The sequence below is a fragment of the Epinephelus moara genome, chromosome 7 (assembly GCF_006386435.1).
Source record: "Epinephelus moara isolate mb chromosome 7, YSFRI_EMoa_1.0, whole genome shotgun sequence".
NCBI classification, from domain to species: domain Eukaryota; kingdom Metazoa; phylum Chordata; class Actinopteri; order Perciformes; family Serranidae; genus Epinephelus; species Epinephelus moara.
Window position 1 is genome coordinate 500,135 of NC_065512.1, and position 25,096 is coordinate 525,230.

The window sequence follows — 25,096 nt, forward strand, 5'->3', positions numbered from 1 at the left end:
TAAAAGGGGTTTTTTGGGGAGTTTTTCCTGATCAGCTGTGAGGGTCATAAGGACAGAGGGATGTCGTATGCTGTAAAGCCCTGTGAGGCAAATTGTGATTTGTGATATTGGGCTTTATAAATAAAATTGATTGATTGATTGATTGATCAGTGTGTCTGCTATCTGAGCCTTCAGTCTTACCTTGGGTGAGGACACTTTAACGTGGATGATAATGGGTGCTAACGAGGTCTTGATGAGCTGTGCTGGATGGTTAATGGTGTCTGCGTCCAACACGACCAGCTGCAGAGACCTGGCCAGCTCAAAGATCCTCTCTATCTCACTCTGCACCTCCGCTACACAGGAAGACACCAACACACAGCAGAGCGGCCATGATGAACGAGAGGGAACATGAGGACAGTCAGAGAACATCAACACATGCACATGCACATCATTGAGTGAACAGTTCCTGTAGCTTTACCCAGGCTGGAGCGGGTGTTGGATCTCTCAATGATGGCCCTCTTACTGGGGTTGTTTAGTACTGACCTCTTGGCCAACGATATGTCAGCTGTTACCCGTGTGATGGATATTCTGAAACAATACCAGACACACGTCATGCACAGGAAACTGGCAGCAGGATGATTCTCTGTGTGATAGATGCTGCTGCACTCTGACTGCTCACCTCCCGTCAAACCTGTGCTTCAGGAAGTCAAACAGCGCCTTCTGCATCATATCTGTCACCTGCGGCGACGAATCAGGGAGCAGGTGGAGGACACACAATGAAGAGGGAAGAAGAAGAAGATCAGGTAATTGAAGACAGACAGAAGTCACAGAGCGTCACAGTGTCAGACATGTAACAGTCAAACAATCCTCACACATCTACATCGTAAAGCAGCTCAGACAGACTCTTATTATTCATTCTGATGGCGTCCGTACAGGCCGCTGCTGCCGAGCTCTGTGAATCACACACCTGACCGAGCCGTTGGTTTCTTTCTTCACGGTTCTGTGCAGGACGAATGTGGCCACTTTAAATGAAGTGATTAAGAGCTACGATGAGAGGTGTCGCAGAGACCGACGCACAGCTGATGGATTGGAGCGATCACAAAGTGCAGCCGTCTCCTGATGAGTCTGACCGCCAGGCCGAGGCCTCCAACTCAAACAGGAAGTCAAGATGGAGTAGCTACGTCTTTGAGAAAGTTGTCAGTTTTTGTGTTTGTCTGAGGTGTTTGACTCGAGGCGATGAACACATGATGGAAACATGAATCTAAACAGGACAGCTTTGTGTTCGGCTGTCACTCTGATGTGTTCAGCGACAGAGGGTTGATGGGGAGGCGTGTCGTCTGAGCTGAAACACGGAGAGCTGAAACACGGAGCAGCTGTCTGACAGAAATTAGTGCTGTTAAGATGTGCAAAGACTCCGTGGATCCAAAAGGTGAATCAACTTTACAGTGAAAGAACGTTATGAAGCAGATTTACTCAGGTGATGAATCAAAGTTCAGTTTGGAGGTGTCCTTTTTACTTCCACTGTATCGATCGGACAGATTTAGTTATTGCACTCTTAGAAATATAGGTTACAAAGCGGATCTTCCTGAAGGGCTGAGGTTCTACCCAGAACCATTCGCTTCTGAACAACCCTTGTTTTGAAGAGGGGACTCTTCTAGGGATGTTTATAAGACTACAAGTTCCATTAAGAACTAAAACAACGTTTATTGGGAGACAGATCTATGGGTAATGTGGTCGATTATTATTTTAAGAGCCCCTCTGGATGGGTTCCAGCAGGGGTTCTTCCTGAAGGACTGAAGTTCTACCCCAAACCATTTGCTTCTGAAGAACCCTTTTCTGAAAATAGTGTTCTTTAAGGTTTGTTTAGTAAGGCCGAGGGTTCCATTAAGAACCAAAACAATGAACAGTGGGAGACAGATCTATGGGTAATGTAGTCAATTACTATTTCTAGAACCCATCTGAGTGGGTTCTAGATGAAACCCTTGGAATCTAAAAGGGTTCTTGGTAAAACCTCTTGGGTGGGTACTTGATGAAATCCTTGGAATATAAAAGGATAATCAGTGAAACCTCTTTGGTGGGTTCCACATGAAACCCTTCAAATACTTAAGGGTTCTTCCAGATGAAGATTAAACCCTTGTAATATAGAACAGTTCTCAGTAGAACGCTCTGGATGGGTTTTAGATGAAACCCTTGGGACATAACAGAGTTCTTGCGAGAGCTCCCTTTGAAGGTTCTTGCAGACTTGGAAGGTGAGGAGGTTCTGGAGAAAACCCCCAGAGAAGGTTCTGGTGGTAACTATTATACCACAGAAGGGACTTCAGTAGAACCTCTCTCCTGGGGTTCTGGGTGGCTTTCATAGAAGATTCGAGGTATAACCCTTTATGTTGGGTTTGTAGGTAGAACCCAAAAGGTTATAAAAGGTTCTAACAGGAACCAAAAAGTTCTTTCCCATTGAGAAAAGCCGAAGAACCGTTTATAGTTCTAGTTACCACCTTTATTTCCAGGAGTGTAGTTAGTTTGAAGACTTGTAATTTAGAGACAATTTTTGACACAAACATACGATCTGTTCACGATGCATCTTTATCAATTCAACTACCAACAGCATAAACATGGTTCTAGTTCAGCTCGATCAGCTGCAACATCAAGATCCTGCTTACATACATGTGGTACAATCAATATGTCAGTACTGATATTCCAATAATATCATATACAATAATACTGTCAAGGATCATTCTGCTGCAGAACCTGACTTTGACTTCATCATCTTCCACCACTCTGCAGCCGTACGAGCCGACACACGACCCTGACACCATGTACTCTCTTAGTAATGAATAAGAGTACCTCCCTCCTCACTCTGTGCCACTGACAGAAAGAACAGCACTGCTAACGCCAGATCTCTTTAGTTTTATTATTTGCTGTGTGATATTGATCGATCAGAAAATAATAAACAGAACTGTGTCTGATGTGATCAATAATAACCACTTCTCTGTTTCTCATGGAAACACCTCATCTTGGTGCAGTCAGTGCACATTATTCTCTGTTTCTAATTTCAAACCATGCTCCACTTTTTTAGACTGATGCAGTTTACACAGAAGGTTGTTACCACGGCAACACCAGAATGGGAGGCAAAGACTGTGATTCCATGACAACTTACTCCAGCTCCCACCTCCCACCTCCCACCTCCTCCTCGGCCTCCTTTATTGTTTGCCCTGTGGATCCAGTGGTAACTGGTAATCAATCAGCAGCTTTTATGTTTCATCTCTGGGATTTTAACTTTAGGAGGAATCAGAGTCTGCAACATCTGTCAGCTTGGACGATAACGGCTGCATTAACATGTCAGTTATTTCACCTGAATCAGCTGTGATAATCTTTGTGTTGAGATTTCTCTATAAAACTTCACTTCTTGCACAGTCGTGCAGAAATGGCCTCTATGTGATTTATGTACGTGCACTGCCTAAAATAACAGTTGGCTAATGACAGCATGACACCAAACGACTTCTCAAAAAATTTCACTGTCGCCAACAAATTTCCAGTGTTGGAACAAAATCATGAGTTTTAGCTCAGTTGGTGCTCTGTGAGATCCATCATTTGTTTGTTGTGTTTGTTTTTAATTTTGACGTGAACATCAACAACCAATAGCTGCACTCTCTCCAGCACCAAACAGGAAGTGGCAAATTGTGTATGCAGTAAACATGGAGGAGAATCTGGGGAGGTGCAAGAATGTGAACAAGTCTCGGTTCTGTGGAAAAGGAGGAGGAAACCAACCCGGTCTCACTCCAAAGTTGTGAACGCATGGTCAGTGACTTCCTGCGTCAGACACCAAGAAAAAAAGCCATCCTTTCAAGTTGGCATGATATGCTGCCGGTCCGGCGACATCAGGGGGAAATACAGTGTTACAACAACATAAGTTAACAACAACCACCAACTTTCACCCAGGAGGGTGTTCGCTTCCTGTTTGATTGTAAAGCCAAACCCTGTTCTTTTTTCCTAAACCCAACCACGTGTGTGTGTTGGCTAAACGTAACCACGTGTGTGTGTGTTGGCTGTGTGTGTCGGCTAAACGTAACCACGTGTGTGTGTTGGCTAAATGTAACCACGTGTGTGTGTTGGCTAAACGTAACCACGTGTGTGTTGGCTAAACGTAACCACGTGTGTGTTGGCTAAACGTAACCACATGTGTGTTGGCTAAACGTAACCACGTGTGTGCGTGTTGAAGGATAAAAACATCTCATTCTCACAGACTCGTCCCACTAAAATACTGCAGCTAACCAACAACAGGCGCTGGTGGAGACTTACGTACACAAACACAGTTTATCTTTATGGATCATATTGTTGCTGAATTGACAAGAATACTGTCGACACATGACGCCTTTTATCTTGTGTGTGTAGAGTGATGTGTTTCTGCAGACATGTTGGGATTGTTAAAATGTGATATTTCTCAAAGAGTGTTTGGTGTAATGTTTTGCAGCAGGAGCAGGATGGGAAATAATCTCAGAAGGAATCTAGCTGTAGTCTGTAAACAGTGACCCTGCAGGATCTGCAGTCTTTGACACACGTCATGATGTGTGACTGAAACCTCACGTTGCCTGTAGATGTGTGACAGTGTCAGACTTGAGTCTTACAAAGGTCTTCTCAAAGTCTTTGAGTGCACGGTGGGAATAAGTCAAGTGAGGATGAAGAGACTTCATGTGTGGCTGTGAGACAGAGGCTGAGTCAGATGGCTCGAGGAGCAGCAGCGTGTCCTACCTCATAACCTTTCAGGGACGGTCCCACCAGGACAACCGGCCTCATGGAGGGAACCACGTCATACGGAGGGATGTGCTCAGCCTGGAGGGCAGGACACACACACACACACACACACACACACACACACAGACACACACACACCCACACAGATTTAATATGAGCAAGTGTCTCTCTGAAGAAACCAAACACCAAATGGAGTGATGCTTTAAAGAGACGTTCTCTTTTCATCTGAATACAATGTTTTACTGATTCTGAATGAACTTAAAACGATAATGATTTGAGATGTACACACACGTCATCACGGCACATGATGCTGTTGTTCAAGTGTCTCATTACTTTTCAGGAAAGATTCATCTGCAGAGGACTAGTTAAAGCTGGGGAGGGCGGTTTGATTTTAGGATCACTGGACAAATATCCCATAATAACCTGTAAGCATATTGTATTGTATTGTATTGGGAGGGGCTTAGGACAGAGAGGGAGGAGCTGCAGGAGGAGGAGGAGGAGGAGGAGGAGGGTGGACTTTCAATAAAATTTCCTGATCTGTGCCTCCTCCAGCTTTATTGACTTTCAGTAGGAATCCAGTTTAATGTTCCTGATTTCTGTGCGAGCTGAGATTCACAGTTAATGTTTAAGTTAAAACAAATGTTACTGCAGCTTTTTAAATCTAATAAAATGTGCTCTTTCATGAACAGACAGCGTTTCAGGATAAAACAGGTGGTTTCAAACAATACTAACATTCATTCTGATGCGGATGGTTGTTAAAATGAGTTTCCTAAAGAGCAATCTGTTTGTAGTGAACTAAGGTTTGATAAAGTATAATGACGAGGTGATTAAAGGCACGATCAATGATCTAAATGTTAAGAAAGGACCCTCCAACTTAAAAATCGTCATTAAGAGACCCTAACAGACCTCTAAAGAGTTTACTGTCAACAATGTGAGTAATTATTTCAGGAAATAAAGTTGAAGACAGTTCTTTACTTATTTCATTTATACCTCTTTACTTACGTTACGTGGAGATTGTGGAGCAGTACAAGTACCTGGGTGTCCTACTGGACAATAAACTTGAATGGTCCACAAACGCAGAGGCAGTGTACAAGAAGGACCTGAGTCGGCTGTATTTTTTGAGAAGGCTCAGGTCCTGTAATGTATGCAACAAGATGCTGCAAATGTTTTACCAGACTGTTGTAGCTAGCACTCTTTTCTTTGCCGTGGCGTGCTGGGGGGCGGGTGTTAAGAAAAAGGATGCCAATAGGCTCAACAAGCTGGTTAAGAAGGCCCAGTCTGTTGTTGGCCTGAAGCTGAGCACTCTTGAGGAGGTGGTGGAGGACAGAATCCAGGCCAAATTCAATAGGATCGTATACAACACCACCCATCCTCTCCATAAAACACTGGACACACTCAAGAGCACATTCAGCACCAGATACAGACTCCCCCGCTGTTCAAAAGAGCGCTACAAAAAATCATTCATACCCACAGCAATAACACTGTGCAACTCCTCCCTGCGATCAAACTCATATGCACTTTGAACCATTCTTCCTATTTATTGTACTGTTTTTACACACCTTTTTATACCCTTTATTCACACCTTGTGATCTTATGTACTTTTAGGATTTTTCTTGTGTCAGTATGTGTGCTGTGTTCTTGTGATCTGTGTCTGTTTTTGTCATCATTGCCCCTGCTGCTGAGGACATTTTAAATTTCCCCCCTGGGGATTAAATAAAGTATATCTATCTGTCTATCTATCTATCTATCTATCTATCTATCTATCTGTCTATCTATCTGTCTGTCTATCTGTCTATCTGTCTATCTATCTGTCTGTCTATCGATCTACTTTACTTTTATTTTCCCCTATAAAACCATCCAGTAAATCAGTGAATGTGTAAATGTCCATACTCACCACTTTCTGTTTCTGCTTCCCTGAAAAAGAAAAGACAGTTTATCAGACGTTATAATTCATCACATCATCACATGTCTGAATGAATCCTGTCACAAACACGGAGCAGATAACGGAGACAAACAGTGAGGACAGTTTGTCCTCTCAGGCTCATCTGTGGCACCAACCTGCAGAGTTTGGGTTTGGCTTGAATGTTCCTGACACCATCTCTCCCAGACTGGACGAGGAGTTCCCGCTGGACTTACTGCTGCAGTGACGACAGCAAACAGACAGAGACCAGTGTTAATTCATCAAGATGTCCTCAGTGATGACCTCTGACCCCCCCCCCCCCCCTTCCCGCACAGGAAACAGATGACCGCTGTCCTCAGTCACACCTCTGACCCTCCCGCACAGGAAACAGATGACCGCTGTCCTCAGTCACACCTCTGACCCTCCCGCACAGGAAACAGATGACCGCTGTCCTCAGTCACACCTCTGACCCTCCCGCACAGGAAACAGATGACCGCTGTCCTCAGTCACACCTCTGACCCTCCCGCACAGGAAACAGATGACCGCTGTCCTCAGTCACACCTCTGACCCTCCCGCACAGGAAACAGATGACCGCTGTCCTCAGTCACACCTCTGACCCTCCCGCACAGGAAACAGGAGACGACAGGAAACAGGAGGGAAGACGGCGGCGCTCAGCGTCTCTAATCGCCTCCTCGGTGGCTGAAGCACTTTTCCTCCATCTGATGGAAAAATCTGTGGTGGCCTGGATCCAGACACACCTCTGAGAGGGAGGAGCAAACAGCTTGGCTCTCCTCCACCTCACCTCCTCCCTATCTGTCAGCTCAGCTGCCAGGCTTTTACTCATCCTGCAGCTCCTGCAGCTCCTCCCCCAACCCTCCACCTCTCTTTATTCACTACAGTCTCTGCTGCTGACTCCTCCACCTCCTGACTCCTCCAGCTCCTGACTTCTCCACCTCCTGACTCCTCCACCTCCTGACCCCTGTACCTCCTGACTCCTCCACCTCCTGACTTCTCCACCTCCTGACTCCTCCACCTCCTGACCCCTCCACCTCCTGACCCCTCCACCTCCTGACCCCTGTACCTCCTGACCCCTGTACCTCCTGACCCCTCCACCTCCTGACCCCTGTGCCTCCTGACTCCTCCACCTCCTGACCCCTGTACCTCCTGACTCCTCCACCTCCTGACTCCTCCACCTCCTGACCCCTGCACCTCCTGACTCCTCCACCTCTTGACTCCTCCACCTCCTGACCCCTGTACCTCCTGACTCCTGCACCTCCTGACCCCTGTACCTCCTGACCCCTGTACCTCCTGACTCCTGCACCTCCTGACCCCTGTACCTCCTGACCCCTGTACCTCCTGACTCCTGCACCTCCTGACCCCTGTACCTCCTGACCCCTGTACCTCCTGACTCCTGCACCTCCTGACCCCTGTACCTCCTGACCCCTGTACCTCCTGACTCCTGCACCTCCTGACCCCTGTACCTCCTGACCCCTGTACCTCCTGACTCCTGCACCTCCTGACCCCTGTACCTCCTGACCCCTGTACCTCCTGACTCCTCCACCTCCTGACTCCTCCACCTCCTGACCCCTGTACCTCCTGACTCCTGCACCTCCTGACCCCTGTACCTCCTGACCCCTGTACCTCCTGACTCCTGCACCTCCTGACTCCTCCACCTCCTGACTCCTCCACCTCCTGACTCCTGCACCTCCTGACTCCTCCACCTCCTGACTCCTGCACCTCCTGACTCCTCCACCTTCTGACTCCTGCACCTCCTGACTCCTGCACCTCCTGACTCCTGCACCTCCTGCACTCACCCATGGAAGCGTCCTCTCTTCTGCTCCTGCTGCAGGCGGATGTTCTCCAGTTTCAGAGGGCTGGGGATGAAGCCGATGTCACAGCCTTCTTTCACCAGGCGGCCGATCCACCAGTCGTTGTTGTACTTCTGCAGGTGAGACAGAGGGTGTCATGTTACTGAGCGGGAGACTGGCAGGTGTGTATCAGTGAAGAAGCCTGTGATTACCTTTTATTTCGTACAGTAAATGTGTTATATCTAAAACCCAACATAGAAATGACTTATGAATCAATCACAGTGTGAGAGAAGTTCCCACTGTGTCATGTTGAGAATCCACCACATCTACCACAGATATATCAGTTCATATCTGTCCTCTGCAGGGTCACGACACTGAGGCCTTTATCTTAAGCAACATGCATGTGGTCTATCTGACTGTTGACATACTGTGAAAGGGACGTCCTGAGACGTCACACAGGTAATACAGGTAACACAGGTAACACAGGTAACACAGGTGGCGTGTGACCAACACAACATATCATCTGTCTTTTCTAAAGGAGGGAGCTGCAGCATGTTTTATGGCAGAAAGAGATCAAATCTGTAAATATATTGTTTCTGTTCTTCACATGGAGTTTATTGTATTACGATTCCAAGTGTTCATTTTAAGCCTTTCAGAATATACATGTTAAAGGGATAGTGCACCCAAACCCCCACACCCTCTCTGTGCACCGCACTCACATGCGTGTGCTTGCGCAAGACCAGCAAAAGCACGTGAACACAATTGAACGCGGTGCCCATGTCTCACGGTCTCACGCAAGCGCGCCCACGTGAGCGCGGTGCCCAGAGAGGCAGTCAGAGCTACAGGCTACAATGAGGCTAAAAACAGAGTTCAAATGAGGTTTTTCCAAACAACTTTTTATGTCGGGGCTTCAGGACACTTGGATCACTACGGACGAGCAGTATGGAGATATTTTGTGGTTTCAATTATGTGTTTTTGGACGTTTGAATCTGGGGCGCCGTCAGCCTCCATTAGGTGGAGTTGTGTTGCTACCTCCTCTCCCCTTGGATCTCTGCAAGTGATGTGAGGACTCTAAAACTTCACCTGAGCCTCCCTCGGCATATGGGTGAGTAGATAATGGCTGAACTTTCATGTTGGGTGCACTATCCCTTGAACACATGTCCTTTGTGGGGGACAGCAGGACTGTAGTCATTTTGTTTTTAACCATACTTCAGGAAGTCTGAGCAGAAAACTGACACCCAGCAACAATCCTGAATTAGACATGACACATAAACAAGGTTCTGACATTTTATCTATTTAACACAGATTCAAGGGAGGGTAAACAATATTTTCTTGTGTCATAGCAGTGAACGGTTCAGCACAGGGTCATCACCACCTCCTCAGCGTACCTCTTTGATGTGGAGGAAGTCCTTGGCATCAAAGGAGACGGCGGTGCCGGCCACAGGAACGTCCTCATCCAGGGCGCCGCAGTAACTGACGTTGGTTCTCACAGCGAAGGCCACGGCTTTAGTCTGTCACACAGCAGAGAGGAAGGAGAGTCATCATCACAGTATCACACAGATATTTAAATGTTGCATCACAGAAGATAAAAATGCATCTCATGATGCTGATGAAGTGTTTGTGTGGAAACTGTTTCTAAGAGAGTTAGTTACAGTCAGTGACTACAGCGCCAACGTGCTCATCAGCCTCACCCTCAGCAGTGTGTGTGTGTGTGTGTGTGTGGGGGGGGGGTGATGAAGAGATGCTGTTTAACAGCTCCTGATGAAGGATTTATTGGCAGAAATTGAATTTAATATTCATAATTATCTTTAATCACCTGGAAAAAAGGGCTGTTGTATGTTCGTTACCTGTAACACGCTGTATTAAATAACCTAAAAGACAATTGATCGTTTCCCTCTTTATTTGTTCACTTCTGCCTCCACACTTTGTTAAAATAATAAAATATTTTCAGCACATCATATTGTTTATCTGTCTGTTGGTGTGTTCCAGTTTCCCTCCATGTCAGTGATCGTACAGACTGACGTGTGAACTCCTGTCACTTTGTTAAACTCTGTTTTTGTTTATTTCCTGTTGTAAAAAAGGATAAATGTCATAAATAACACATGAAATAAAATCTGACCTTTGCCCTCTCGAGCTGGACGGTGGCCTGCTGCTCCCTCTCCTGCCGGCCGCCCTCCTTCTCCTCCTCCAGGGAAACATCCGAGTCAGACGGTCGGCTTGTGTAGGAATCAGCTGAGCCCTGCAGAGCACACACAAGACGTAAATAACATGTAATCCGGAGGGATGAAGAGGAGCAGGGCTGGAGAAACAACCACAGGGTGACAACTTCCTGTGTGTGACGCAGATTCAATCTGACGTCTGAGGAGAAAACAACAACAACTCAACACTTCCTGTTCATAAACATCTGAATGTAAAACAGTGCAGATAGATTCAGGACAGAAGAAGAACCGACCAACGAGTGGGAGGTTACAGAGAGCCAGGTGTGTGTGTGTGTGTGTGTGTGTCCGTGCAGGATCAAAGCATAGGATCAAAGGCTGACAGATTAAAGATGATGAAGCGGCTGATGATGATGATGATGAAGACACAGGAACACAAAGATAGTGTGTGTATTTGTGCAGATAAAATTAGCGTCACACCACTCAGGAGACCCCGCCTCCTTTGTTTTGTCTCCATGGTGATTTGACTGGATATGAATGTGAATGAACAGAGGGGTAACCCCCCCACAGCTTTATACTGTTTCAGTTTACGCTCTGATGTACAGTCAGTGATGATGTCATCATCCTCCTCCTGTCTGGTCACCTCCTCCTCCTCTGTTTGACTTGTTTTGTCTTGTTTTACGGAGCAGTTTGACATTTTGTGGAAACTCTTCTTCTCTGTCTCTCCATGAGTTGATGAGAGGACCGTTATGACTCTCACGTCTGTACGTTAAAGGTACACTACACAGGTGTCACATAGCTGCACACATTTCTTATGTTTACTTCATTCTATAGATGTTTATATTGTAGATACATTTCACACTCGCAGCCTCAGCACTAATATTAAGTACTAGTGTTAAATACTGAAGCATAATGCACATTGTTTCTATTTTATTGCTTCATATTTACTTGTATTTTATACTCTTATTCTTTCTTCTTATAATTCTCTGTTCTTTACATCAGAGCGGCTGTAACCAATCACAGTGTACTCTCAGGGATCAATAAAGTATTTCTGTCATGCGGATGTTATCCCTCCCACTCATCACCTGTGACTCACTACAGGTGTGTGGTGATGTATTCTTCTTTTTTTATTGGGCTTTTCAAAGTTAAACACACTCTGACAACAGCGTAAAGGTGAAAACAGAATTTCAGATACAAATATAAAGGAAACAACAAATCAAAAACCATCTTATCATATATGTATAGAAAAGACAAAAGTACAGCAGACATGTTTGCAAAATATAGTTTTTACAGATAAAATGTATAATTTTATTTCAAAAAGATTGAGGAAAGAAAAGCATAATTAAAACGAGAGAAATGATGTCAGATTGTTTCTTGTCATTTAAGCTGGACAGGTCAGGGGGAGGAGTCAGTGCATGTTTCTTACAGTGGTCTATGACGGGGTGCCAGATCAGCTAAAAATTTGTTTTCACGTCCTCTCAGTGAGAATCTAATCTTTTCATCGCATCCTTCAGGGCAGAGTGGGCAGGAACAATATCAATCTACGTGTTAGTAGGGTTACAGGTGATATCATGTGATGTTGGGAGCTGGTTAACACAACATCACATCCTTTAGACCAAAGAGCTCAGTCAGTGGATCAGGATCCACAGGTCGACCCAGGACGCCTGATAATGACTGCAGAATATTTCACCAATACATGGTGCCAGAACATCTGGGCTGGTGAGGCCTGTGACTCCCCACATCGATCACACACTGCACTGATATTTGGAGGACATACAGTACATACAGTACACAAACTGTCCAACCAGATCTCAACCCAGCTGAGCACCTGTGGCACATTTTGAAATGACTCTACAGTCTGTGGGACTGTACTGGATTTAGCTGCTGATTTAGTGGTGAAGGCAGAGCGTGCCATTTAACAAGTCACTTCATAATGTGCTGTGGACGTTCAGCTGAGATCTGGTTGGACAGTTTGTGTGCTGTTTGTTTTCCTGTGGGACTCAGTGTGTGTCTGACGCCCCCTCCCCCCCCCCCTTCATTCTTCCTCAGGCTGGAAATGAGTCTCATACCATCACTATCAGAGGAGTTATCTCCGTCCTCACCCACTGCCTCACCCCTCGGCCCTATTAGCTCCGAGTCAGTGGCTGCTGCATTAGAGGAGCAGTTAAACGCCCACCCACTTATCCAGGGCAGAGACAGAAAGCTACACAGACGACCGGCTGAGGAAAATGTGCCAACATCAACAGGAGCTGCAGAGGGAGTTACACCTCAGTACACACACTTATTACAGCACCAACATGTTCGTCAAGCTCCAGCATCACATGCAGTCAGCCTGCAGCGAGGGGCGGAGACAGCAGCAGTGATGATGACATCACAGCACGCAGCAGGTGCACGTCTCAATCTGAGGACACTGTACGTAAAATGATCCTTGTATTCTACCATCTGTCTTTACCTTTCTATTGATCTCCACCAGGTGAGACCCTGGAGACCGTCATGTGTTTGGTTACGTGTGTCTCTGTCTGTCTGCAGCTAATGTCACAAACTACTGGACCAGTCAGCCTCATATTCTTTGTGCACATTTATGATTGTAAACTCAAGGACCTCTCATGGTGGCAGTGATTCACAGTCGTTTATATAAACTGTTTTAAACTGTCACTGACCACGTGTACCTGCACAAAACACAATGGACCTCATTCACTAATGAAGCTGTCGAGAAAGTTCAGTAAGTTTTCTTTCTCACCCTGCTGTTCACTCCTCGCACATGTTCACTCACTGTCTCTAGGTGTTATCTCCATTTTTCCTGTGGTATCCAACATGATGTTGAATATCATAATCTTTTCAAAGTATCATCATTTAAAATTTCAGCAGCATTAAACGACTGTAGAGACTGAATTGAAGCAGAAGGATCACTGATGAAAACATGACCATGTCTGTGAGCTCAGAGGAAACAGAGCTGCGCCAACATTTCTCTGACTCTACGTTATTCTGATGAATAACAGAAAATAAATGTGTCACAAATATGTGCAGCCGTTTCACTGTATATACAGAAATACACACAGAGCAGCTGTAACGATCTGGACCTGCAGCCGATCTCCCACAGGAGAGCACAAACAGCAGCAGTCAGCCAAAGGTGAACTCCTCAGAGCCAACATGGCCTCGTGTGCACATGCATCACCGCTGCGTGGAGACAACAGGAGCAAACTAAAGTCAGCACTGTTTACAAATAGCAGTAAGTGTGTAAGTGTGGATTTAACCATCAGCTCTGTGATTGATGGGTTCATAACACAGGTCCATTAGTCAGGGATCCACTCACAGAGCTCAGCTCAGGTGTGTAAAGCTTCTCATTTCACGCTCAGGAGCCGGAGCAGGTAACATCAGGCCGACACATTCACCTCAGCTGCTGCTGCTGGGTCTGCAGGACGGTGCCAAAGTATGATTCAACAAATATCCCAAATCAATATGTGTCAGGGTATAATGGTAGAATATGTTGTCAGAAGAAATGTATTCATCTTAATGTGAGGCTGCTAACAGACACTGTGTGTGGGCTATAGAGACAATATCATTATTAGGATCAATGTATTTCTATAACTAAAACACAGACACAGATCTTTGATCCATGATGGTAATAACTGGACTATTGGAAGTTGATCTATAACATCAATAAACACAATCAAATCTGTGGTTGTCAGGATCAACACGTCCACATAGTTGTACATGAGGCATTTCATTTTTAAAAAGTAAAATAAAATCATGTTCCTTCTCCTCCTGGTGCCTCTGAAGTCATGTGCTGGAATCCACTGCTGAATAAAAAACAAGGCTTTAACACAGCTGCCAGTCATCGTCAATCACTGCTCGTGAAGTGCAAACAAACCACTCTGCAGAACTCTGCAGAACTCATCCAGGATCACTGCTGCAGCAGTTTCTGTTTGGGTCTGATGAAAAGATATGAGGATGACATTAATCTGTAGCTGCTCTGGCTCACAGTGAGACCAAACGTCTCTGTGGAGTTCTGAGCCATGATGAAGGCCAACATGTGAATTAACAGGGACTAAAAACATCATCAGCCTCATCATCCCTGCTGTGCTCTTATATAATTCTCTTTCAGCCTCTTGTTCTGGTCCAGTTAGCTGTTGTTCTGTGTCTGTGTGATGGAGTGAGATGTTGCAGCCATGTAACACCAGATCTGTGCTCCATGCTTCACTCCAGCTGAGTAATCAGCTCATTAGCATAAACACTGGACGGCTGCCCTGCAGGCAGCAACAAGTTCAGAGGGGTCCACCAGCTAATTACTGCTCATCACTGCTCTCTGCTACAGGTACAGGAGGCGCTGCCTGTACAGGAGGCGCTGTGTGTACAGGAGGTGCTGTGTGTACAGGAGGCGCTGCCTGTACAGGAGGCGCTGTGTGTACAGGAGACGCTGTGTGTACAGGAGGCACTGTGTGTACAGCTTCACATTATCTGACTCATCATTATCACTATCTGTCCTTAAAAACACAATTAAGGGAATTAAAAAAAGAAATTATGCCAATTCAAAATTGCAAAGTAAAATCCAAAACCAACACAAATGCAGAAACCTGCTGCACATACAAACAAAACAAAAATCATGCTGCTGTGACCCAATCAGCTGAATAAATGTTGGCATTATACATTTCTGTATATCTGTACCTTATCATGCAGCAGGTACATTGAAACTTCACAGTGTTGTAGTTACCGCGTGTCTAGATTTAGGCACATAAACCACATGGTTGAGAAAAGATGAAATGTGGCTTAAAATAACCAGTGTTGTTGGCATAATGCTGGATGGGAAGCAGCAGTTTCTTGGTCTGCACACACACCACATTTCACACACTGTCCTGCAGAGAAGCACGTCTCAGTAAAAAACAGACACTTTTGGTGGCGTCAAGTAAAACAACTTGATTTCTGACCTGAGAGTGTGTTTGTTTTTGAAGTGGGATGAAAGTGAAGGAAACAGACGACATATAAAGTTATGAATTTTTTTTTACATTTGGTCTTTTAGTCTTTTACAGTAATATAAGAGAGCAGCAGACTAGCAGAGCTCCCCCTGGAGGCCTGGAGGACTGCTGCTGTGCGGTCTGGATATGTTGCATTTGTTTTCGAGTGTTTTTGACTTCCTATCGTTTCAGTATTTGCAGTGTGTCTGTGGTTAATGGATCTGTTTTTACTTTCTACAGCAGGTTTTCTTTTATTTGCAGCATTTCCATTTGAACTGGCCTCATTTCTGAAGCTGAGACGTGTTTTTCTGAATGGAAATGTTCTGAGTCACTAAAGCATGTTTGTCCTTGTCAGCCACCGTAGAAAACAGTGCTGCAGTGACACATGAGTGAAGGCCGGCACGTGACTGTTACCTGCAGAGGAAATGTTTATGCTGAATGTGGACCGGGCTGGTTGTGACACACGCGAGAAGCTAGCTCGCTAATAAATACAACAAAATTGGTACATTTTCCATTTTCTGAAGCTCCATGTGGACTCACTGTGAGCCAGGCAGCATCTGTCATGTGAAGCAGTTTGTATTTCTATATCGTGTCATATCAAAACATTGGCTGGTTTGACACGACAACGATCCACAGATGTCTTTGCTATTGGTCAAAGTTCACCACAGCTGATGTAAACACAGTGTGAAGATGTCACAGAGGTGACTGTTCTTTAATGCACTGTATGGAGCTGAGCTGAAGGTAAATATTCACCAGTGTTATTTTCACACACGTGTGATCGTTCCCTCAAAGCAGCTCAGTTCCACCTTTTTGTTCTCGTCCACATCAAAGCTTCGTTCATTGGCCTGAACAGCAGCGACTGCATGAAACAATCTGTGTCCCTGTGTTACGTAACCTGCTGTGATGTGGAAACATGTTTCATGATGTAATGCTGCACACAGTCAAGTGCAACGGCCATGACACGCACCATGACATCACGCATAAATGAGTTCATGAATTTTAATGACTGATTCACTTTCATGTGCTACAATCAAAGAGACTCAGCCCTCACTGGGTGACACACACACACACACACACACACACACACACTGGGGACAGACTTCCTGCGCTGAGTAAATCACTGCATCACACACAGGCTTCAATATGAAAATATCATTTTTCTGTTCGACAGCACAGAACACACAAACTGTTTAATCACACAACTGCACACAAGTTTGTCTTTCAATGAAAAATGAATAATTTACGTGCCCACATTAACAGTATTAAACAGCGTACATGTATTTATGTTTCTTTCTTTTAAGTCACATCACAAAAATGTGAAAAAGTCTGACCAGTAACTCAAAACAAATTTTCAATTTTAATTAATTATTTTTGATGACTTGTTCGACCACACTCGTCACCACACAGCCGATCTGCTCACTGGGAAGAATGTTGGCATAGATGACTGGGGTCAATATGTTTTTATTTCTTAATGAAACAGTGATAAAACAAAACTTCTGCTGATAAAACATTTTGTCACTTTGAGTCAAACTGTTCTGTGACCCGTCTCCTTCATTTCTCTGTAATCTTTTCTCCTGTCACGATGCACTGATGACATGAACTCCTCTCGCTGATCTGTTCATACAAAGCAGTTTGACAAAGTCTCACCTGACGCATCATGACAATGACATGTTGACAGTGCAGCAGGTGATGCAGCAGCTCGTCTGTGTCTGACCTCCTGAACACTGGAGCTCATGTTACTGTGTGCTTCACAGACACACTGCTGTGTACACACTCTCACACAACCAGCTGATAATCTCCTTTATAACGATGTTTTAACACCACTCTTCTCTGTCAGACTTTGTCTCCATATATTTCCCTTAATTGTTTTGAGCAGCGTAGTTTACAGAGTGATGCTGCTGGTGCCTGGTCCTCATCCACAGCGACACAAAGACACAAGCAGGTGTTCAAAGACCAGATTACACACTGATATAAAATAACAACCTGGTGAAATATTTCAACCTGAATGACTTTGTCAAATTCAGCACTCTACAGAATCCTGATCTCGACTGAGGAGAGTCCGCCTACATCTCTGTCTCCGTCTGTCTCCGTCTCTGTCTCTGTGTTTGTTTCTGTCTCTGTCTCCGTCTCCGTCTCTATGTTTGTCTCTGTCTGTGTCCAAGTGGCCACTGTGGACGCATCATGTCACAACTCTGCTGTTGAAGCATGAAGATCGTGGAGACGTTCCATCTCTGATCACACTCCTGTTTGAATCTGGACCGTCAACTCACATTCACGTAGCCCCAAGCTTCAGACAGACAGACAGACAGACAGACAGACAGACAGAAAGTGTGGAGTTTAACGCTGCTTTTTTTGTCAGCCTTTACAACAACAGGTCGTGTAGAGAGCCCTTATTTCAGAAAATCAGCCTCATCTTCAGCTCAGAGTCTATTTTGTATTTAAAAACGTTTCCATCTGACAAAGAGTCCAGAAATCTCTTCTGGTCTTTAACAAGAGGCTTTGTGTTGTTACACTTGAACGTCTCCAGCTCTTGAGCTCAATCTGATTTCCTTTTTGCCTGACGGCAGCTGGTGGCCGTTTGGAGCGGTGCAGCGGGGCCCGACAGGGTGAAAAACTTGGCCTCAGCACAAATGTTTACCAAACAGATGACGGCACAGTCTGTCGTCCTCATGTACGCTGCTACACACTCTGTTCAACACGAGCCATTAACAGCATCCATGCACAGAGCACACAGGAGGGGAGGGGGGGGGGTTAGACATGCCGTGTATGACACACAGAGCCTCGTTCATGTCTCAACATTTCATTCATTCAGACTAAAAGCTGACATCACATTGTAGACATACAATAATAGATATATATTTAAAAACTGATCTTGGACGATGAAGATGGTGATGATGACAGGAATTAAAAGAATATATGAAGGGACAGGGATTCATCTTGTACGTTGGGAGGAATCATAATCACAACCTCTGCAATATAACTTATTTAAACCTGATGTGAACAAAGTCAATGTAATAAACAGAACACAATGAAGGTGTCTGTCATATTGCACCTCCAGTGTAATCTACATTAAATTAAGCTTTCTCTTTTTCCTTTTCATGTATTTTTTTAATGTATCTATTGTTTCTGTTTGTGTTCCTATTTATTTATTTTTGTTTACACGTGTGTGTGTGTGTGTGTGTGTGTGTGTGTGTGTGTGTGTGTGTGTGCTCTCATTTTTCAGTAACATTAACACAACCTGTCACTGTGTGTGTAGATGTTTTAAATAAACTCCAGGACTTTTGTGAACATTCACACATATTGTTTTCTATATGATGTTTTTTTCTGTGAAATGTCAATAAACTGATCGTTGAAAAAAACCCGAATACAGCAAATAATGAAGATGTGACTTTGTGCTCGTGGAAAATGATGATTTACATTTTATAAAAATGAATGAAGACATGAAGTAAACACATTATTTGTTCACCTGATTTGAGCTTATGATTTATTATTTTGCAGTAACTTCTTCAATCAATGTTTGATTTGACTTTTCTCTGATCATTTTCAGCCCAGGACACATGAGACTACTTCTGCCTTTAAAAATAAAATAATAAGGTCTTAGTAACAGAAGACACACACAGGTACAACTAACTAAACATACATAGAAATATGATTAATCTGATTATATTTGCAGGAAGTATAAAAATGTACCACAGCAGAGCTCTATGTCATCAGCTCAAGTAAAAAGGAGGATCATTTAAAAACATGTTGAAGCAGCTGTACAAACTGTACACACACACACACACACACACACACTGTGGTAAAGCTCATGGGAGCAGGAAACATGCTTACAAAGGTTTGGCTGACATCAGGACTAAGACATGATGTATGAGTCTCAGTTCTGCTCTCTTCATCATTTTTTCTCCTGCGATAGCGCCTTCCTCCTCCTCTTCCTCCTCCTTCTCGTCCAATTACCATCCTCCATACCTCTTTCACAGCACAACACATGCTCTGCATGACTGCATCCTCTGTAACCATCAGCGTGCCACAGTGACGGAGACACAGGATGTTCATGTCTCAGTTTACACTCGTGTCCCGTCGACTGGTCACAGTAACGAGTCAGTGACACGTTTACATACAGTCAGTTTGTGAAAAATAAAGTCTGTCGTCTCTTTAAAGGCCTGAATGTGAAGGCACTGTTAAAAACACACGACAGTTACATATCAATAATTGAGTGAGAATAAATGACACAAGGTGCGACGAAGGATTTGTCCTTCAGTACGTCAGTAAATCAAAGCGCCACGCTGGACGGACACGATTAATGTCCTCGTCCAGAGCTTCCAGGTGCCTCTGCTAATGAGCCATTCAGAGCCATGGGACTCTTTCCTTGATACAAATAACTGTTATTTACTGCCTCATTACAAATGAAATCTATAACTGCAGGACCTGGGACAAACACCGCCGCTCGCCACAGATCAACACCTGCTGCAACTGTTCAACACAATCAATCAGCTCTCTGGAGACAGACGATCAAATGTCCATCACTGGTGTCCAGAGGAGATGTCTTCACTCTCATCTGACCAACAACCAAAACACAAAGATATTTAATTCATGATAAAGAGAAGCAGCAGAAGCTCAGATTTCAGAGGCAGACACTGTTTCAACTGTTCACATTTTAACTTACAAATTTTAGCAATAATTAATTCACTGATCTCAAAAACTAGCTCACAGATCTGAGGGACATTTGGTGGTTAACACTACTGTGTGGACACTCACACTGCAAATTATGCTTTTGCCTCCAGACTTTGTGCAGGGGACGTAAATACAGACAGAGCAGGCAGTACAGTGCACTGGGGCCCATGGGACAGGAGGGGCCCGCGGGACAGGAGGGGCCCGCGGGACAGGAGGGGCCCGTGGAGAGAGCAGACCCTGCAGCAGCATGTTGGCCTGAGAACAAGCTGTAAATGCAAACTCATCTCCATCATGGTTTCTTTTTGAGTGACAGAGTCAGTGTCGATCTATTCTACAATAACATTATGTTTACTTTACATAAACTATAAAAATATTTAATTGAATGAAAACTTTCTTATTTTATTTGGTGGTTTTGTCAGCTACAGATTTGTGCTGATGATCGCTGGTAACATGTTGTCCAACGCCAAGTTTAGACGCAAAATCTTATTGTGCGGACACACCAAACCGACATCAAAGGACTAGCATTATTCAGACAGTAAGATGGGCCTATATAGGAGGGCTCACAACACGTGCACACTGTGTGGAGGGGCTGCAGGTGGCAGTGTCGCCCTGTGGCAGAGGCAGTAGAGGAGAATGCTGCAGGTGTTGTCACCCATAGGGGGCGCCACAAATGAAGAAAGGACAAAAAAATTAAATTGATTATTTTTTACTATTTTTATTAAAACTATTACCACCTGTCAGAGCCATTTCTAGCAAGTTAAATTTTCCTATTATCTTTTGAGACACTTTAACTCACCACCTGACCTGGCCTCTCAGGAACCTTTTTTTTTTAAAGATTATTTTTTGGGGCGTTTTGCCTTTAATGAACAGGATAGTGTGTTAAATGGGGGAGAGAGAGAGTTGGGGGGGGGACGACACGCAGCAAAGGGTTGCAAGCCGGAGTTGAACTTGTGATCACCTCTATACATGGGGCGCCAGCACTATCCACTACACTACCGATGCCCCATCTCAGGAACCTTTAACTAAAGGCAGGTGTGCTGAGGCGAGTGTGAGGCGTGAAGACGCCACAGAGTTACAGTCTTTAACCTCCGTGTGTTTGGTTCGTCTCAGTTTATTGTCTAATGAAGTCGTTTAATATCCCACTGATTTGACTTTCGTTTGTGTGAAGGCTCATTTATTTGTCCAGGGATTTTTGATTGCACTTTTTTGAATGCAGCCGTCAAGACAGTCAGTTCATAGCGTCATCCTGCAGCTCTCCACACGTCCTGCAAATCAGTCGACTCTAAAACCAACTGAAGCTCCTGGATCATCAAACTGTGAGGCTGACTGAACTTATCTGGAAGCCGCATTACTACTATCAATTAGAGATATGACATAAGGCCACAACAACATATCGAGGCCCCCCTCCACAGCTCCTTACACTGTACCTGCTCTCTGGGGGAGATGGGCGGAGTTATCTGACGTCATGTGAACCCTCAAACACGCTGTATTGACACGCTGACATCGACAGGAAACCACTCAGTTCTCCTGTTTGTTTTATCTGTAATGTAAATATGAGGTCACCTGCTGCAGGCACACATTCATGTTACACCCAAACACATCTGTGATTAATTAAGAGACTAAATACGACCTCTTTTCACCTTGTACCTGACATGACACCCAGAATATGAGCTGGTTAACTGGTTAAAGTGGAGCTGGAGAAGGATGAACCTTAGACTGTGCTCATTCCTTCAATCATTTAAATTGACATTAACTGCCATAAATCTTAAACAGATGGTGCTCGACATAACTCTGATGACAGCTGCTGCAGGTGCACACGTTCACTAAGAATGTCAGTGCATTTTAATTTCTGTATAAACTCTGCTTCCTGCAACATACAGACTGAATCTGATCATGTCGACGTCTTTAACACCGTGAAGACAAAAGGTGAACTTGTGTGTATTTAACTGAATATCTGAATTATAAATCTGCCACTTTACATTCTTCAAACTGTGAAAGCTCGACCGACACAGATGACATCACTCCACTCGTTTCACTGGAGAGGACAGAAAGTATTCAGAGCACGAGGAGCTTTGAAACATTCCCAAAATTACTATCATGCACAGACTCTGCCAACAAACACCCCCCCCCCCCCTTCTGTGTCTGTCTCTGCCCACACACACACACACACACACACACACTCTCTCACACAGAGACAATGGGTTGTTTGTGAGGTTATTATCTGAGAGTGTCAAGTGGCCAGTCTCGAGTCCATCGTGCCACACTCAAGCTTTATCTGAGCAGACGCCACAGCTCGCTCTCTTCTATCATCTCCATCCTTCCTCCGCCCTCTGACCTCCGCCCCTCTCAGCCCCGGGCCAAAAGGCTAAAAGCATTCTTCATCATATCCTCCATCATCGAGGGTGGAGAAGTGGAAACACACCTTAAAACCATCTGAGCCCAAACACAGCTCATCATTGAGTCCCGTTGGTTCTGCTGTACAGCGATGACTCACACACGTCTCCTCCCAGCATCCTTCAGTAGTACAATCAGAGTGCAGCAGGTTTACGAGGCGTCGTGTTTTACATAATAGCTTTCATAAAGGTGAGTCACACGTTAGACAACACTGTCTGTGAGCAGGACTGTAGTAACTGGGTCACACCGTCCTGTACTCTGTACGGAGGGGACACACTAACATCTCAGTTTAACTTTCACCTCCACATCAACACTGAGGGGAGAACAGAGCGTGAGATGGATCGGTGGTTTGGTGCGGCGTCTGCAGTGATGCGGGCGCTGCGTCGGACCATCGTGGTGAAGAGGGAGCTGAAGCTTTCAATCTACTGATCCATCTCCGTCCCAACCCTCACCTGTGGTCATGAGCTCTGGGTAGAGACTGAAAGAACGCGTTGTCCATCTTTATACACAGTCCATGCATCAGACAAGGCCACGCCCCCTTTTGGAGGACAGAGAGCCAAAGATCTCACTGATGTCAACAATCTGACGTGTGTTTCTGATTTTGATGCGTCTGTACACATTCAACTCTTAGTTACACAAACATTTTATGAACATGTCAAATGACTGTTTTGTGACCTCGCCTCAATCTGAGCGTTCACGACGCCTTAACAAATAAAGGTTGATGAACATCATGTCCCGTCAGTCTGCCTCCTGCCAAGTGAATAACCCGACACAGAGGATGGACACTGATTATCTGGACATCTGTGCATGTATGTCCAATATACTCAGGTATGTGTATTTGATTAGATCTCCAGGTATCGTTGGGCTGCGTGTTGTTGTATCCTCATAGAACAGTTCATATGATATCCTTTGCACCCCATGAATGACGTTACATCCTTAACATACAGTTAATGTATGTTAACGTTAACGTCATGGAGGTTAGGTTTAGGAAAAGAAACATGGTCGGGTGTCTTTAGGTACGTGATCACAGTCTTTTAAAAGACATGAGATATGTATGAATTTCTGTGTCGCTTTTCGTAGAAAAACATACAAAACATTTAGGACAGCCTGAAATAATCAACCTGTTAATAACCAGCTGTTTGATCTACAGGCTGAGATTAACTTAGAGACAACGAGTCTGATGCAGCCGTACTGTCTGACCATAACGTTACTGCAGCAGCCTCCGAACTGAAGCTAACGTTAGCGACCCATCAGCACCAACTGTTACCAGCATCATTTAGTGATGAACCACACTGATGGTGAATATCCAGGTGTACTGGTGGCTCAGAGCTCAGTGTGATAGCACGTTTCTTTCCACCAGACGGAGACAAGGAGTTGGTGTTGATACACTTCTAGTTGGAAACAAATCAAGGACCAAAGCTTTTGGATTTACTGTTGGTGCAACCAACCACACAGCAACTGTGTCACAGAGAGAGAACATACTCTGCAAAAAGTATCTTCAAAGGTTTAAATGGTTGGATATATTTACACATCCAAACTCGAAGGAACGGACACTGTGAAACGACTCGGTCCGCCCGTCTCTACTCTGAACAAAGCTTCACTTCAGACAACATGCAGACGCCCAGGAGATAATGACAAGAGCTGATAGTGAACCACAAGGACAGTGAGAGCCCCAAAGATGTCGTCTGTAGTGCTGCCAGGCCGACTATATATGGGACAGAGAGAGGACACACACACACACACACACACACACACACACACACCACCATCATCCAGTTATACACACAGTGTGTTAATATGGAGGGTTAATATGAGACCGTCTCTCTTTGAGATATTTTACAGAGAATCTACTTCCTGTAACGTCGTGCGGTTAAATGAATGACCTCATCAGTTATTCAGAGCCACAATAGAAGCACACATGATAACAACAGCTGAAACAACAGGAAACAGACTATATTTCTGGATTCTGCTGAACGATCAGGGACAGAGAGCAGCGAATGTTGAGAGGAGTTATTTTGGGCGTCCAGGGTTCAGTCAGTAAAAGTCTCGTTCATTCAGACGATGTGAGGCGACTGACGGAGCGCCGCAGAGGCCCCGACAGGAAGTCTGACTCTCCTGGTTTAATCAGCAGTTAGAAAGATGAACAGTGCTGTTAGAAAATATCTGGATCTTTGATTATAAATAAACTCAGCAAACCAGTGACTCCTCCCACAACACATGTTGTTTCTACAGTAGCCCAGAGCAGACAAATCAAACACTGACTCGAGATCAGGACATCTGTTTTCACATCAGCCACTGTTTTACAAGTTCAGCACATGAAAGACATTTCAGCTCAGTCTGCAACTCTCATCACTAGATGTCACTCAATATGTCCAGGGGCCACATGTGCAACATGTCAAGAGGCCAGGGGCCACATGTGCAACATGTCAGGAGGCCAGGGGCCACATGTGCAACATGTGCAACATGTCAGGAGGCCAGGGGCCACAT

At 44.8% G+C, this 25,096-nt stretch overlaps 1 protein-coding gene across 10 annotated transcripts in view; it reads right to left on the bottom strand.

The window, feature by feature from the left end:
• cacnb4a (calcium channel, voltage-dependent, beta 4a subunit) overlaps window positions 1-25,096 on the bottom strand; it is a 64,916-nt gene that overhangs the window by 11,483 nt on the left and 28,337 nt on the right. For 3 of the 10 annotated variants that reach the window (XM_050049460.1, XM_050049459.1, XM_050049463.1), the window contains 9 exons: window positions 10,556-10,675; window positions 9,825-9,947; window positions 8,443-8,570; window positions 6,787-6,866; window positions 6,623-6,642; window positions 4,726-4,806; window positions 659-717; window positions 458-567; window positions 181-332 (listed from right to left, as the gene is read on the bottom strand). In XM_050049460.1, coding sequence (XP_049905417.1) covers window positions 181-332; window positions 458-567; window positions 659-717; window positions 4,726-4,806; window positions 6,623-6,642; window positions 6,787-6,866; window positions 8,443-8,570; window positions 9,825-9,947; window positions 10,556-10,675 — 873 coding nt within the window. The other 7 variants (XM_050049462.1, XM_050049461.1, XM_050049468.1 and 4 more) reach the window with 6 other exon arrangements.